Source organism: Gallus gallus, chromosome 4, assembly GCF_016699485.2.
Source record: "Gallus gallus isolate bGalGal1 chromosome 4, bGalGal1.mat.broiler.GRCg7b, whole genome shotgun sequence".
Classification (NCBI taxonomy): Eukaryota; Metazoa; Chordata; class Aves; order Galliformes; family Phasianidae; genus Gallus; species Gallus gallus.
Window position 1 is genome coordinate 36,841,450 of NC_052535.1, and position 13,096 is coordinate 36,854,545.

General features: G+C 35.9%; 1 protein-coding gene across 4 annotated transcripts in view; it reads right to left on the minus strand.

The window, feature by feature from the left end:
- Nucleotides 1-2,143: 2,143 nt before the first annotated feature.
- SEC24B (SEC24 homolog B, COPII coat complex component) overlaps nucleotides 2,144-13,096 on the minus strand; it is a 42,164-nt gene continuing 31,211 nt past the window's right edge. For 3 of the 4 annotated variants that reach the window (NM_001031135.2, XM_046940079.1, XM_046940080.1), the window contains 9 exons: nucleotides 12,426-12,584; nucleotides 11,803-11,976; nucleotides 11,036-11,146; nucleotides 10,231-10,406; nucleotides 8,918-9,055; nucleotides 7,399-7,503; nucleotides 6,319-6,411; nucleotides 4,878-4,981; nucleotides 2,144-4,290 (listed from right to left, as the gene is read on the minus strand). In NM_001031135.2, the coding sequence (NP_001026306.2) occupies nucleotides 4,176-4,290; nucleotides 4,878-4,981; nucleotides 6,319-6,411; nucleotides 7,399-7,503; nucleotides 8,918-9,055; nucleotides 10,231-10,406; nucleotides 11,036-11,146; nucleotides 11,803-11,976; nucleotides 12,426-12,584 (1,175 nt within the window). In that variant the 3' untranslated portion in view covers nucleotides 2,144-4,175. Of the gene's footprint in view, nucleotides 4,291-4,877; nucleotides 4,982-6,318; nucleotides 6,412-7,398; nucleotides 7,504-8,917; nucleotides 9,056-10,230; nucleotides 10,407-11,025; nucleotides 11,147-11,802; nucleotides 11,977-12,425; nucleotides 12,585-13,096 lie in introns of those variants that run through there. The other variant, XM_046940081.1, reaches the window with a different exon arrangement.

Genomic DNA, 13,096 nt, shown 5'->3' on the forward strand with positions numbered 1-13,096 from the left:
ATGTCCTGGGGTTGCTACTTTGGAGGAGTATCCTGGAAGGGGACAAAAGGAAAAACAGAGCAAGGAAAAAAAGGAAAAACATATTTTAAGTTCTCCTGTAGCTATATGGATGCAGTGAGATTGATGCTCCCCAGACTGCTTAAAACCAAACGACAAACTGGAGGTGAGTAACACTAAAAGTGTTACGGCAATGTGGGAGAAAACAAGAGCAACTGGAAGTCATTTGCAGGAAGAATGAGACAAAGCTGGGGCCAGCCTGAAGCACAGGGTAGCCAACAACTTGTCAGCTGAGAGCACTAAAAGAAACATTCTTGACAGATACAGATGACACTGGGAACAACAAAACCAAAACTACTCACTGCCTTGCTTTCTGTGGGTAACTGAACCCAGTGGCTCCCCAGCTGGCTGCAATTTGCAACTAGGAGACACCGTCACCACACCAGCAACTCCACACAGCACAGAAACAGCTTTGCTAATGGGGACTGTGCAACTGCAAGAGAACGTGGTTTTAAAAAGCTACAGAAAATGCCTAACACAGCCTTCATTTCCAATAGCAACTGAAAACCCCGGGGCTGCGGGCAGCCTGGTACAGATATCCACAGCATGAACTATATCGGAAATCTCACATATATGAATGGTTGTAAAATGCAAATCCACTTTAGTTTCTCTGCAGTGTCAAACTGGTATCTAGCTCGATGGTGTTGAAAGGAATAATAAAAATCAGCCCTTGTCGTGTGTTCTGGCTCAGACTGCTAATGAACAGCCAATAAAAAATGGCAATTGTCAGCTTGATTCTGTGTTAACACATCTGCCCTCCATCACAATACAGGAAGAGGAGCTCTTCCTCACCAAGAGCAGTAGAAGCAGAACATTTCTCTGAGCACGGAGTTAACACATGCAAGCCAAGAGGAAGCAAAAGAGCTGACAGTCCCAAGGTTTCAGCACACATCAAATAGTGGTGGCATTACAAATCTGTGGCTCTACCAAAGCAAATCACATCCTTCTGGGAACAAAATTCTGTGCAGCAACAATAAGACCTGCCCAAAAAACACAACATGCTTCACTTTGTCTGAGAATCCGTGTGTCTATGTAAACGCTGAACACTTCTCAGAAAGAAAAAGCTGTGCTTTTTCTTCTCTCATCAATCAACTCATGTAACTAAAAAGCCAACTTGATAAAATCAAGTACGATTTCTATAAGCATTATACAGAAAGTGTAGTGGCTAATCAGAGCCATCAAAGAAGCCGAGGACTTTGTCCAACCGCTGAGCTGAAAAGCTGACAACTGAGGATCCTGCTCTTGATGATAGCAATTGCTGCTTTCACAGAAAAATTACAGCAAAAATGAGGCATTCCAGTGGGTGATTTGTCCCTGAGGTAGCTTCTTTATTGGTCAAAAACACAGCATACAAATATACCCCATGCTTACACACCTGCTCACCAACACAGTGACCATCACCTGAGCATCTCCATGGCATATGATCTCCATCACAGCTCACAGCATGAAAGCAAGCTGGAGAATGTGGCATCAGAGCACACCAAGGCTGAGTGTGACCAGTGCTGAGCTCTGCCCTCCCAGGCTGTCCATGAGTGCTCTGATCTTTCCTTCCAGAGCTGCAGGAAAACTCTTCCCATCCCCGTGATGATGACAGAGAAGCCAGCAACACACATCAGCAAATGGAACCACCCAAAATTTAAAATAAAGAGGAAAAAAACATGAAATAGTCACACCAGTGTTTGAACTACTGAGGTGAACATAATCTGATGCTATATGCTTAACCTCAACATCTGAAGAGTTGCACAGCTGCAGTAATGTGTTTCACTACTTGAAATTGTATCTACAGGCATTCAACTTTTATGGAACAAGCACTTTAATTGCCTCAGAATTATGTGGGTCTGATAGCCTTTACATTACTCTCTTCTAGCTGGAACTTTACCTTGTGATTCTGCAGAAGTGATTACACGTACAAATGAGAAGCAGATACCATAGGGCATTTCAATTGAAAGATGCTCTTCTCTTCTTTGCAATTACAAATAATATTCGAAATGCACTGCTCTTCAGCAGATAGCCTTCATTTCTGCAAAGTCTTCTATGAACAAGCATATCAGTACTGAAATCCTCGTGGTCTGATTTAGAAACAACATTCAGCATTGCCACAGACATTTATTACATGATAATTCGCTAAATGGAAATTTTTTTCTCAAGTAATCTTTGGGCAACTTAAACACATTTAAAGACAGCACACAAATTATATTTTCCCCAAGCAATGAGTTGGCGCTAACATGCAGAATAATACTTGAACAATTTAAGTAGTGTAGCTTTGAAAGCATTCGCAAACCACAGCTAGTACATTTTTTCTCTTGACTATTCAAGTTCTGTTTCCAGGGGATATGGTAGTTATACATGTTAATATTTAAAAGACTAATTTAAAATAAAATGTAATCATACCAATTACCATTTATCTTTGGGTACTTCTTTCATTTTAGTCACATCTCATTAAACAAACAAAAAGTTCCAAATACTACGCATGAGGGACTATGCTTTGTGAATTGTTTCTAATGTACCTCAAAAAAAACCCCAAAATCCAGCCTAACTTTAAAACCTAACTTTAAAATCTGGGCTAAATCTATCTGAAACTCCACCATTACATTAAAATAAAACATTAGCAAGAAGAAGAGATGAAACAGTTACGTCATTTTGCAATTTAAAGGCATTTTAATGCCTTTACTTTCATTGTTGCAAGTTCATTTATCCCCACCTCTTCCCTTTTTTTTCCTCTTTACATCACAGCAGAAATCATTGCATCAGTCAGACTGGGTAACTACCTACGTTTACTCTAATTGGCAGACAAAACAACTTACAGAAGCCTGAACCAAGACTACAGTAGTTTACAATAAGTAAAATAAGGTTAACAGATATGCCTTCTTTACGTTAATACACAGGGAGAGTTTCAGCTACTTTAACCGTTGTATTGATAGCTCATTTCAGATTATGCAATGTTTGTTCCTCCCTTCCAGATCATAGAATCATAGGTTGATTCAGCCTGGGTTGAAAAGAACCTCCAAAGATCATCTAGTTTCAACCCCCCTGCTATGTGCAGGGTTGCCGACCACCAGACCAGGCTGCCCAGAGCCACATTCCAGCCTGGCCTTGAATGCCCCCAGGGATAGGGCATCCACAACCTCCTTGGGCAACCTGTTCCAGTGCGTCACCACCCTCTGTATGAAAAACTTCCTCCTAGTATCTAACCTAAGCCTCCCCTGTCTCAGTTTAAAACCATTCCATGGTTTTGGATGTCTGTGAAACTAAGTGGTAAACATGTTCTCTTCAATATGTTGCTCAGATAAGGTTCAGTTGCAAAAACATGATACTTGCATAGATATAAAAAACACACAATAAAGCAAAATATTTTTAATTAGTTAGCCAATCTTAAATAAATTCACCTAAAAATTAAACAGAACAAGAAGTTGTGTTCTTTCTACAGGGATTTTTTTTTTAAGCATGTTTTAATAGTCAACTTGAGACCGAAACAATTCATCATTGAACACCCAACAATTCCGTACACTAAGCTAAGTCTTTTTTTAGTTACATTTTTACATTTTCTTTACAAATGTAATACTTATGTACATTATATATTTCATTTCTACAATTCTTTTACTTTAGTGAAATTCTACAACTTTCACAGGGAATTTGCTGAAGTCTTTAGTAAATACGAATCATTCCTTTTAAAAAGAAATTCATATAAACAACCAACATACAGCACTGCCCTTTGACATCTTTGTTAGGAATTTGATTTTTGAAGGGCTACCATAACAAACGTAAGAAAAAAGGCTTTACCTAATTGTACATTTCGTTAAGAAATATCCCACATAGCTACATAAATTCACCAGCTTGCAATAAACAGAGCACCATACTGCTGCACTACTGGAAACATGTATAAACCAATTCAAAGATTACTAGTGAAACAGCTTCATTGCTCCTAGCACTTTTACAGTGAAGTATATCTGCAAAACTCCTCTGGAAATGTATACTTCTCCTTTAGCTGTAAAGTTTCCAGAACAGTTCTGGTTACTACATATTGTGAAGAACAAACACCCACTTCTGCAACTTCCTGTATGCTTCTCTCAGCCAATGCTACCTGGAGCCGGGTTCTTTTTTTCTATTTTATTTCTCGTTCACTTACAAATCTGCTGTTGAATATGCAGTAAGAATTCATAATAAGAGAAAGCTGCTTCTGTCCGATCTTCAATTAAGTGCTGAAAAAAATCTGTTTTGGCAGGATTTTCATCTCTGAAAGAATAGAAGAAGGTCTTTTAATCCCAACATTGAACAAATTGAAATCCACTGTAAATTTATGTAGGGACAAAAGTTCTACCCAATTTCTAACTCTTTCTTTGAATTTTAGACTCGGCCTAAAGATACTACAGTACAAGGAATCCAAAGTTAAAAAACAGCTCTTGGGGAAGTGAGCTCAATTCTTCAATATACTGTCAAACAGCAGCATCTTAGGGAGTTGGGCTTGATCTCCAGAGGCCCCTTCCAACCCCTGCAATTCTGTGATCGTTTTAACAGACAACATGAGAGAAAATAGGTGATATTTCAAGTATCTCACAGGAATATAAGAATGGAAGCATAAAAATAAATCACTTTTTTAAAGTTAGAAATTATGTTGATGGCAATGAGTTCTGAAAACATTAAACAAAATCTCAATAAAGATTAAAACCAGAACTTAGAGCTCCATTGTGAAGGGGTTTTAGAGAGCAATTCAATTTCAATTTCAATTTCTGGCCTAGATACTCCAACTTTTCATCAGTGTCAACTACGAGTTGTAAATACAACTTGCCAATGATTATTCAGTATCTAAATAAAATGCTTACTTTATTACTTGAAGAACTGGACTTAAAGGTCTGTTGTCTCTAAGCCAGGATATAAAAGACCGTGTCCTTTCTGAAGAAAGTGCATCTATTTCAGGAAGCTGCGTCTGGTTGAAAGAAATGAAAAGAGGTTATCTTTTATTATCAAAACTCTTTTAATAAACAGATCCTGATATTCATGACATGACCCAATGACAAAATAGCCACCATTACTATTACAAAATTAGTGCGTACTACACAGGAATATTTTCTCTTCAGCTTAAGTACAGAATTTTTATATTTATCTGTTCTACAGGAAGTAATACACCTTTAATTTATAGCACCTTAATGCCTTTTAAGTGCCAAAGATTTTAGAAAGCAAGCTCATTGAAGAAATAATCTTTTTAAAATGCTGCTTTCACATTTTTCCTGCTTTCTTCCCCTGTCAACCATGTTCCCCCCTACTGTGGGGTGGAATACAACACGAAGAAACAAAATCTGAATTGTATGCAAAGATGATAGCTGACTGTTTGACTGGGAATGGGCTAAAACCAAACAAAACATGAGCTTGCTTGAGTCATTCACTGAGATAAATAAACTGTCTCTTGGGTTGGTATAACTTAAGATGACTAATATGGTGAAAAAACGCCAAATAGATTTAAAAATAGTTCTGCTGCTGCCTTTGTAGTAAATGAATGAAGGATATAGTTTAAAAGCAAAGATGAAAACTTTTGTGTTAGTTTTTTTTCTCTCATTTTTCATTACAGTAAATGCTATGTAACCATCTGATGTTTTCTTAACTGGCCTTTCATTTTTTTTCCTGAAAACACTGCCAACTAATTCTACCACCAGTTAATACAAGGAAACAATTTTAAGTTGCTAATATGAACAAAATAGAAAACCCTGAACAAGCATTCAATTTTATAGCAGTCTTAAAGCTCACCAGTCTTTCTTGACCTGTTCTCATAACTTCCAATTTCATTTGCTCTTTCCCTTCATGCTATTCAAGCTCTATGAGCAGGAAATTTCTTCCTATGCACTTCCACAAAAACACATTTTGATTTAGCTTTTAGAAATCACAAATATAACAATCCCATTCAGAACTTTACTCAAGAGTATCTTAAAAAAGGTTCATTAAAAGTTGTCTACAAAATTCCACACTATTTTTGTGAACCCACAAGCATTAAAAAACCAAATAAACCCACGAAAACCCCCAAAGCAGTAACATTATTGAACAATTTTTGTCATTCAGTGAACACATACATTCTTTCCTTAAAAGCTTTTGACAACTTCTGTATCCTATGGGGCGGGCAAGAAATTAGACAGTGAGATTTAAAAAATAAAAAAAATAATAAAAAAAAAATCAAACTCTCAATTACATGATTAAAAACTGACAATGCACAAAAACTAGATGAAACAGATTCCAAACGTAAGCGCTAAGCAGGACAGATCATTAAATGCTTACCATTCTCTGGGGTATTGACGCATAGTTTGGATATCCGAGGACATCTTTTATGAAGTTGTTATCACAGTTTTTTCCAATCCAAATATAAAAATTCTGTAAGATATCAGAATCAGTTTAAATAAAGGTTAGTACCTACATTTTAGAGGAGACAAGTAGTAATGTAATTTCAATATTACCAGGAAACACTACTCATGCAAATTTATCACCCGAGAGCTTCAGTTGCAGTCCACTTCTATATTCACTAATTCAACACTAACTCAGTAATAATTTGTAGCATTTGGAGAAAGATCATTAAATATAAAACAAAAAAAAAGTTAAAATGCAAATATGGAAATAATGAGGGATGCAGGACACGTCTGTGTAGCTATAGTTAATGCATTTTACCTCATAGACTAGAAAACGAAGATCTTAAAGTCACACATCGTATCCAATTCTGCGCATGGACTTCCACTCTCAACAAGTTACACACAAAGCAGCATTTATCAAGACCCACTGAAGTAATAACTGCTGACATAAGGAGACAGCAGCTTGTTTGACATTCACACTTAGCTCCTGAACCTTAAAGTGCTTTCCTCCTAGAGGGCAATTAGAGTAGTGTAATATTTTATCACATTACAAGAGTAGCATGTTTTATCCCAGTAAGCGTTTTTAGGGTAATTCTTAATATTAACTTCAACTATATTTACATGTTTTAGTCAATTCCTACAATTCCTTTGCTCTTGCAACTCTTAGCTCATGTGAGCCACGTACCATAAAACCACTTACACTTGCGCATAACTAAGAAAGTGCCTTCCTCGATGGCCAAGTGCTTTGTTAGAGAGACTTTAGTACATGCAATTTAATATCCACTAAAAGAAACTTTTAAAAATGGAAATCCATTATTTTCAGAAAAAAGACTTGATATGAACTCTTGGCGAATTTATTTAGTGTGAAAAAGTGAACCTCTGAAAACTTAATATACAATCTCTATTATAGATAATCCATAGAAAATATGAAAACTTTTCACTGGAACTAATGTTGAAAACTGGCTGCTTTCAGCAATTCGGAGTGCATCTTGAATATATAAAACGAGTAACTTACTGAGCCACAATCCATAAGGAAAGCTCCTTCTCTTGTCAATTTCTCTGCAGATAACTTCTGAAGAGGAGGCTGAGGAACAACTCTGTCATTTACATGTATTGTACTCTGTAAAGAAAACAACAGACAGTAACACAGTAATATAAAAAAAATTCTTACATCATTATTTTTGTCTTAATCAGATGTGACAAAAGAGGAAAAAGCACGGGTAATCTCTAGCAACATTTTGAGCATTCTCATGTAAAAAATATTACATTAAATCTACAACGATCATATCTGTATCAACAAATTCTAACGTGTCAATGTAAAGCTTGCTTTATATTACACTTTTTTTTTTTTAGATTATAAGTTAATTAAACCACATATGTAACAATTTTCATGCCGTAAATTACCAAGCTTTCAAACTAAGTCTAGCATCCTATACTTATATGAAATTTTATGCAATCAACCTTCATAGGTTGCATTCCGCTTCACTAAACAAATTTTGCAAAAGAAGAAAAAAGTATCAAATTCTACTCCTAAACAAGGATTCAGTATTTTGCATTCCAGTTCCATGATTCAATATCCTCCCTGATGTTTTAGAGGTAGCTAAAATAATATATGGGTTTGTCTATGCAGCACTGAGACTGATCTGATGAAACAACCTGCTAGAGCACTGCTGAAGTAAACTTAAACAAATCGACAAGGCAAAACAACATCCAGCTGTATTTCAGATTAAAACAGGATGTGATAAAGCTAAATAGCTAAAAGCCTGACAAAGTCAATTCCACTGAAGAATACTGTTAATTTATGGAATAATTTAGAAGAAAGTTTGACATGGCAAATAGCCTATAGGTTGTGCTGAACAATATTAACTGCCAGAACAAGTACTCAGTTGCCTATATAAGCTTGTATGATACTTAAAAATGAACTCTTACATGTTGCTTTTTTTTTTTTTTTGCAAAGCTAGTGTAAGGGCTGTAAATAAGTATGACTAATTACCTCATGAAAACAATTAAAAACACAACTAACTTACTTTCAGTTACAGCAGCCTTTGCTTATAAATGCATCTTACCTCTTACCACTAAAAAAATACATTCATTTCCTAGACTACCTCTGTAGAGGGCACAAGTAAAAACTAGTTTTGTTCTTAAAATATTTAATCAGCCTGATCTTGATAGTCTAGACTTCATTCACAGCACAGAAACAACTAAGTTTGTTACTCCAGCCAGCTTGATCTGGTTGCAGTACAGAAGACCAAGTATTCTGTACCCATTATGCTCAGTTCTCCCCAGACAAACAAAAACACACTGGATATGCATCTAATGCATAGAATCTCTGCTTTCTTTATGACTGAAAACCATAGAATTATTGTGGTCACTGAAACAAGGTGAAGAAAAACAAAAGTTCTCAGCACACATCACGTGAAAAATGCCTGGTTTACATTACTATTGTGACTTTCAGATAAATTACTGTAACACGTTAAAGTTTAAAAGACACTACTGCACCTTGAAAATGTTACAAGTTAGGCTTCATACGTTACCTCATCAATCAACTTGTCTATTCTGTACAGGTTGGGATGTATCATTTTCATCAAGTGAACAAGAGGCTGACTCTTTATCTGGCACATTGCATAAACACGATCATCCAAGCGTGTACTGGTGCCTGTTCTAAAAGCTTTCTGTAAAACAAACAAACCAATGTTGTTACTCACATCCCATGTTTTATGTTACACCTAAACAGCCTATTTCCTAAATACCAGTAGCGTCATGCACACCTGTCTCAAACACATTAGAAAATCACCGTTTTATTACAAAATATTAACTCCACACTAAAAAATTCCTTGAAATGCAACTTGAATAGAACAGCGTTACAAAATTAATCAAACTGGTAAACTACTGCTGTGAGAAATAACACAATGAAGAAAGCACCTGACTCTATGGAAAACAATATTCCTATAATCAAAATACAAATTCACTTCTCTACTGAAGCTATGCATGCCAGTCATCTTTTTTCTTCCAGTTTCATTTTTCCTCTATTTCGGGCTTTTTTACTATTGTTAACGCAGATAATTATACAACTGTGCTGAACTAATTATTTCCACAGCCCCTTTTACTTCTAATCTGTCTTCTACATGAATTCTTCTGATACTAAATGGTCGTTTTTTTCCCCCCACTCTCACTGATGTAAATGGTCCTCATCAGTATATTAGTCACTAAATCATCACTACATCAAAGAAAAATGATTACAATCAGATTTCCAACTGAACTTACATAAAGCTTTCTTCGTAATAAGAACGAACACTCAGCTATCAAACAACATTCTTAAAGCTAAGAGATTTATTGGAGATAAAACCCTGCGGTAAACTCTCATTATATGCAAGTAATGAATTTTGTAACAAAAAAACGAAGATATTTCTTAAAAAAAAAAAAAAAAAAAGTAGTAATTATTTTTAAAATAACTTTAAAATATTCCCTTTTGCTTCTGTAACTAATTTTCCTTCTCGGTACCTGAAAGTACAAAGAATATGCACCGAAAACTATTGGTTTTCTTCTCCATAAAATAAAATGAATTACTAGTAAATGGCTTACAACAATCCCCTTGGGCACCATTAATCAGTTGCCAAAAACCTGAGAGTTACTGTTACTAAATATTTTTTATATACTACATATAGCCACAGTAAAATATATATATATATTAAAAACTACAAAATCAAGTAAAACAAAAACCTGTTCTGGCACTAATAATTTAAAGTTTTGGATAATTATAGCATAAAACGGACACTGCTTGATCTAGGTGAAAAATTACTCAAATTGAACCATGAATCAAACATCAATAGCACTAGCTTATACATACTTGTTTGAGAAGAGCCAAAACATAGAGTGGAAACAACTTGAGGGAATTTGGTGCTATCAGCATAGACTGCTGCAGGTTTGAGGCAGTTGACATATATGCTGACAAAGAGTCTACCACAGCATTAACTAAGGCATCTCTTGCATCTGGAAGACTAGATGAAACTGAGCGATCCACAGCTGTTGAATAGAAGGATAAAAGAAGTTACTAGTTTAATTTGTTCGTTCTATTTTCCATACAGAAACTCCCTTTCATGATGCTCAAATGAAAAAAAAAATGCACTATGCTGGTCTGTACTTCCTCGTTCCCATCCTTAAGAAGTTCTAACAACATATTTAATCTGTGGTATACAAATACACTTTCTCCCATCACTTCAATGGCACAATAGATAGGGCAACTTAAGTTTCACTTTTCTCTGCTAAGAAAGGGCTACAAATCTTTTGGTTGGAGGAAGCCACCTGCTGGACTGAATGCACATTTTTGAGAACATATGGAAGTACTATTCATTTTTTCTAATTTATGTGCCATACACTAGAATCCTGCACAGAGCTGTACACATTCTGTTGCAGAGATCAACCTATGAAACAGCTACTCGTGACTAGCAAGCGGCAGATAAGCAAGACTCCTCAATCCAGCAATGATAGAAAACTAGTACAGAGAAGAGAATGTCAGAAGTACTCTCTTCCTGTTCCTTTCTTTTTTAAGTAAATGAAAACAAACAGGAAAAAGGAACAGCCAGGCTTCATTCACTACTTTATTTAAACAGAACATAAGAAAAGATATTTTAATCTTTCTGACCTGTACTCACCCATGTTTGCTAAGAGGCATACAACTGCTTGTACATCAGCTCCTGCATACACGTCAGCCAGTGAATTTACTACAGGCAAGCAAAGAGTGTGCACTCGAATTCGACGTTCACCTACAAAAAAAAAGTAGGAATCATGACATATCTATTGGTAGCAGATGATACAGCAAATCTCCTCTCATCCAAGATACATGCTCTTTGTAAAAAAATGCATCAGCCAGGAATTTGCTGTATCATCATCTCCTATCCCTGTCTTTAATTCAGAAATGCTCTAAGTATTCAACCTATGAGTAAACACAGGTTCATAACAAAGCAGTTTATAGTGTCCACAGTAGGTGTTTTGATCCTACAGATGAAGTATGTAGCTTTCTTTTCCAAAATTTTAGAAAGATGTCTCCCACAACAGAAAGTGGCTGCTATGCTTTATGCCTATTCAAAATATTAGAAACTGGCTCAAGTTCATTGCCCTCCTAACTCTGACTCTGCACGAAATGTCAAACACATTACTGCTTAAAACAACGGTATGCCTTTTAAATAAAGTTGTTAAGAAAGATTACTTTAGGTAATTTATCTCTGTTTTACATATCTCCATCAAAATAGTGCTTGTGATGATTTACTGAATGTGACTAACTGCCAAGCAGGCTCCCTAACTTTGACAAGATTCCCCTTGGCTATGAAGATAAACAAAGAACTGTGGAACTAGCTATACAAACATTACGGTAAAAACAAAACAAGCACAAACAGCGGCCAATTCATTTGAATCTCTTTACCTTTGCTGGAAGTATACAAAAGAGCTGTTTGAAAACAAGCTAAAGATGTGTCAGTCAGACTCTCCTCAATGGACATTTGTACTGCAAACCCAGCATCAGGATTGACATTGGCGAGAGACAATAAGTCAGTAGATCGGACAAAAAAGTTTCCATGAAAAGTGTGTATTGAAAGACCTAGAAGTAGATCAAATAATTCAGACAGTACGGTTAAGCAGTGTGAAAAATTCTGGTAAATATTTAAAGCCCACAGTTCTCAAACTTTAAAAATATGGAAATATATACTAAAAACATTTACCCCAAATATTAAGCAGAATCAATCATTACGTGAATCACTAGACCTTTCAGAGTGATCCTGTAGACTTCATGTTCAATCCTCAACACTCCAAATTGATTACTGCTCTTACACTACACATTTCAACTAAGTTGAAATTGAAATGGTGCAATCTTAATTATACAAAGAATACACACAAAAAAAGCCTCTGTCATCCAAATGGAAAATGCTAATGTAACAGCTGTTGTAAAAGTTGAAAATATCTCCTTCTTCAGTGAAGGATAAGCACATTCAAGATAACAGTTAAAATGTTTACATCAACTTTCTCACATACAACAGTATTGTAATATACCTTTTGTACATCTTATGCGCATAACCGCCTCAAATCCTATCTTCCTGGTAAGGTATCTTTTAAGGTCTTTTTGCAGCTTCTCAGCCTGAGCAGGATTATGGCTATGGTGGAAAGATGGATAATAATAGATGCATCCCGCAGAATACTTGGACATGCAAGCTGTGAAGGACAAAAATATATGGTTAATAGATTAACCATGAGGTAAATACAAAAACTGCATACAATGTTTTCAAGCCACACCTATATTGACCTTTGTCCTGATTTGAACTACGTCTGTACAACAAGAACTGTCTGTGACTCAGTTCACTGAAGACAGTAATAAGTCACTTCAACATGCAGTGACCTAATTATACATTTACTTCAACACTTCAAAGTACCTTCAGCAACTAAGACACGTACAAATTGCCTGCACTATCAAACAAAGGTGTATACAGAGACAAATTTTGGTTTAACGCTGAAAGGTGAGAACAGCTCCCAGTTCTCCCCTCTGATTAAACCTCATTCATTTCCTGCCACCGGACTGTTTTGTTTTTGAGTAGAAGAGTAGTTTCTAGTTTAAACCCGAGATCTCAGAATAAATTGTCTTTGATATCACTAATCCAATACTCCTGTTCCTTACTGATATCAACTTCAAAGTCTATGCCTCCACAACATTAGCTGCACTTACAGAA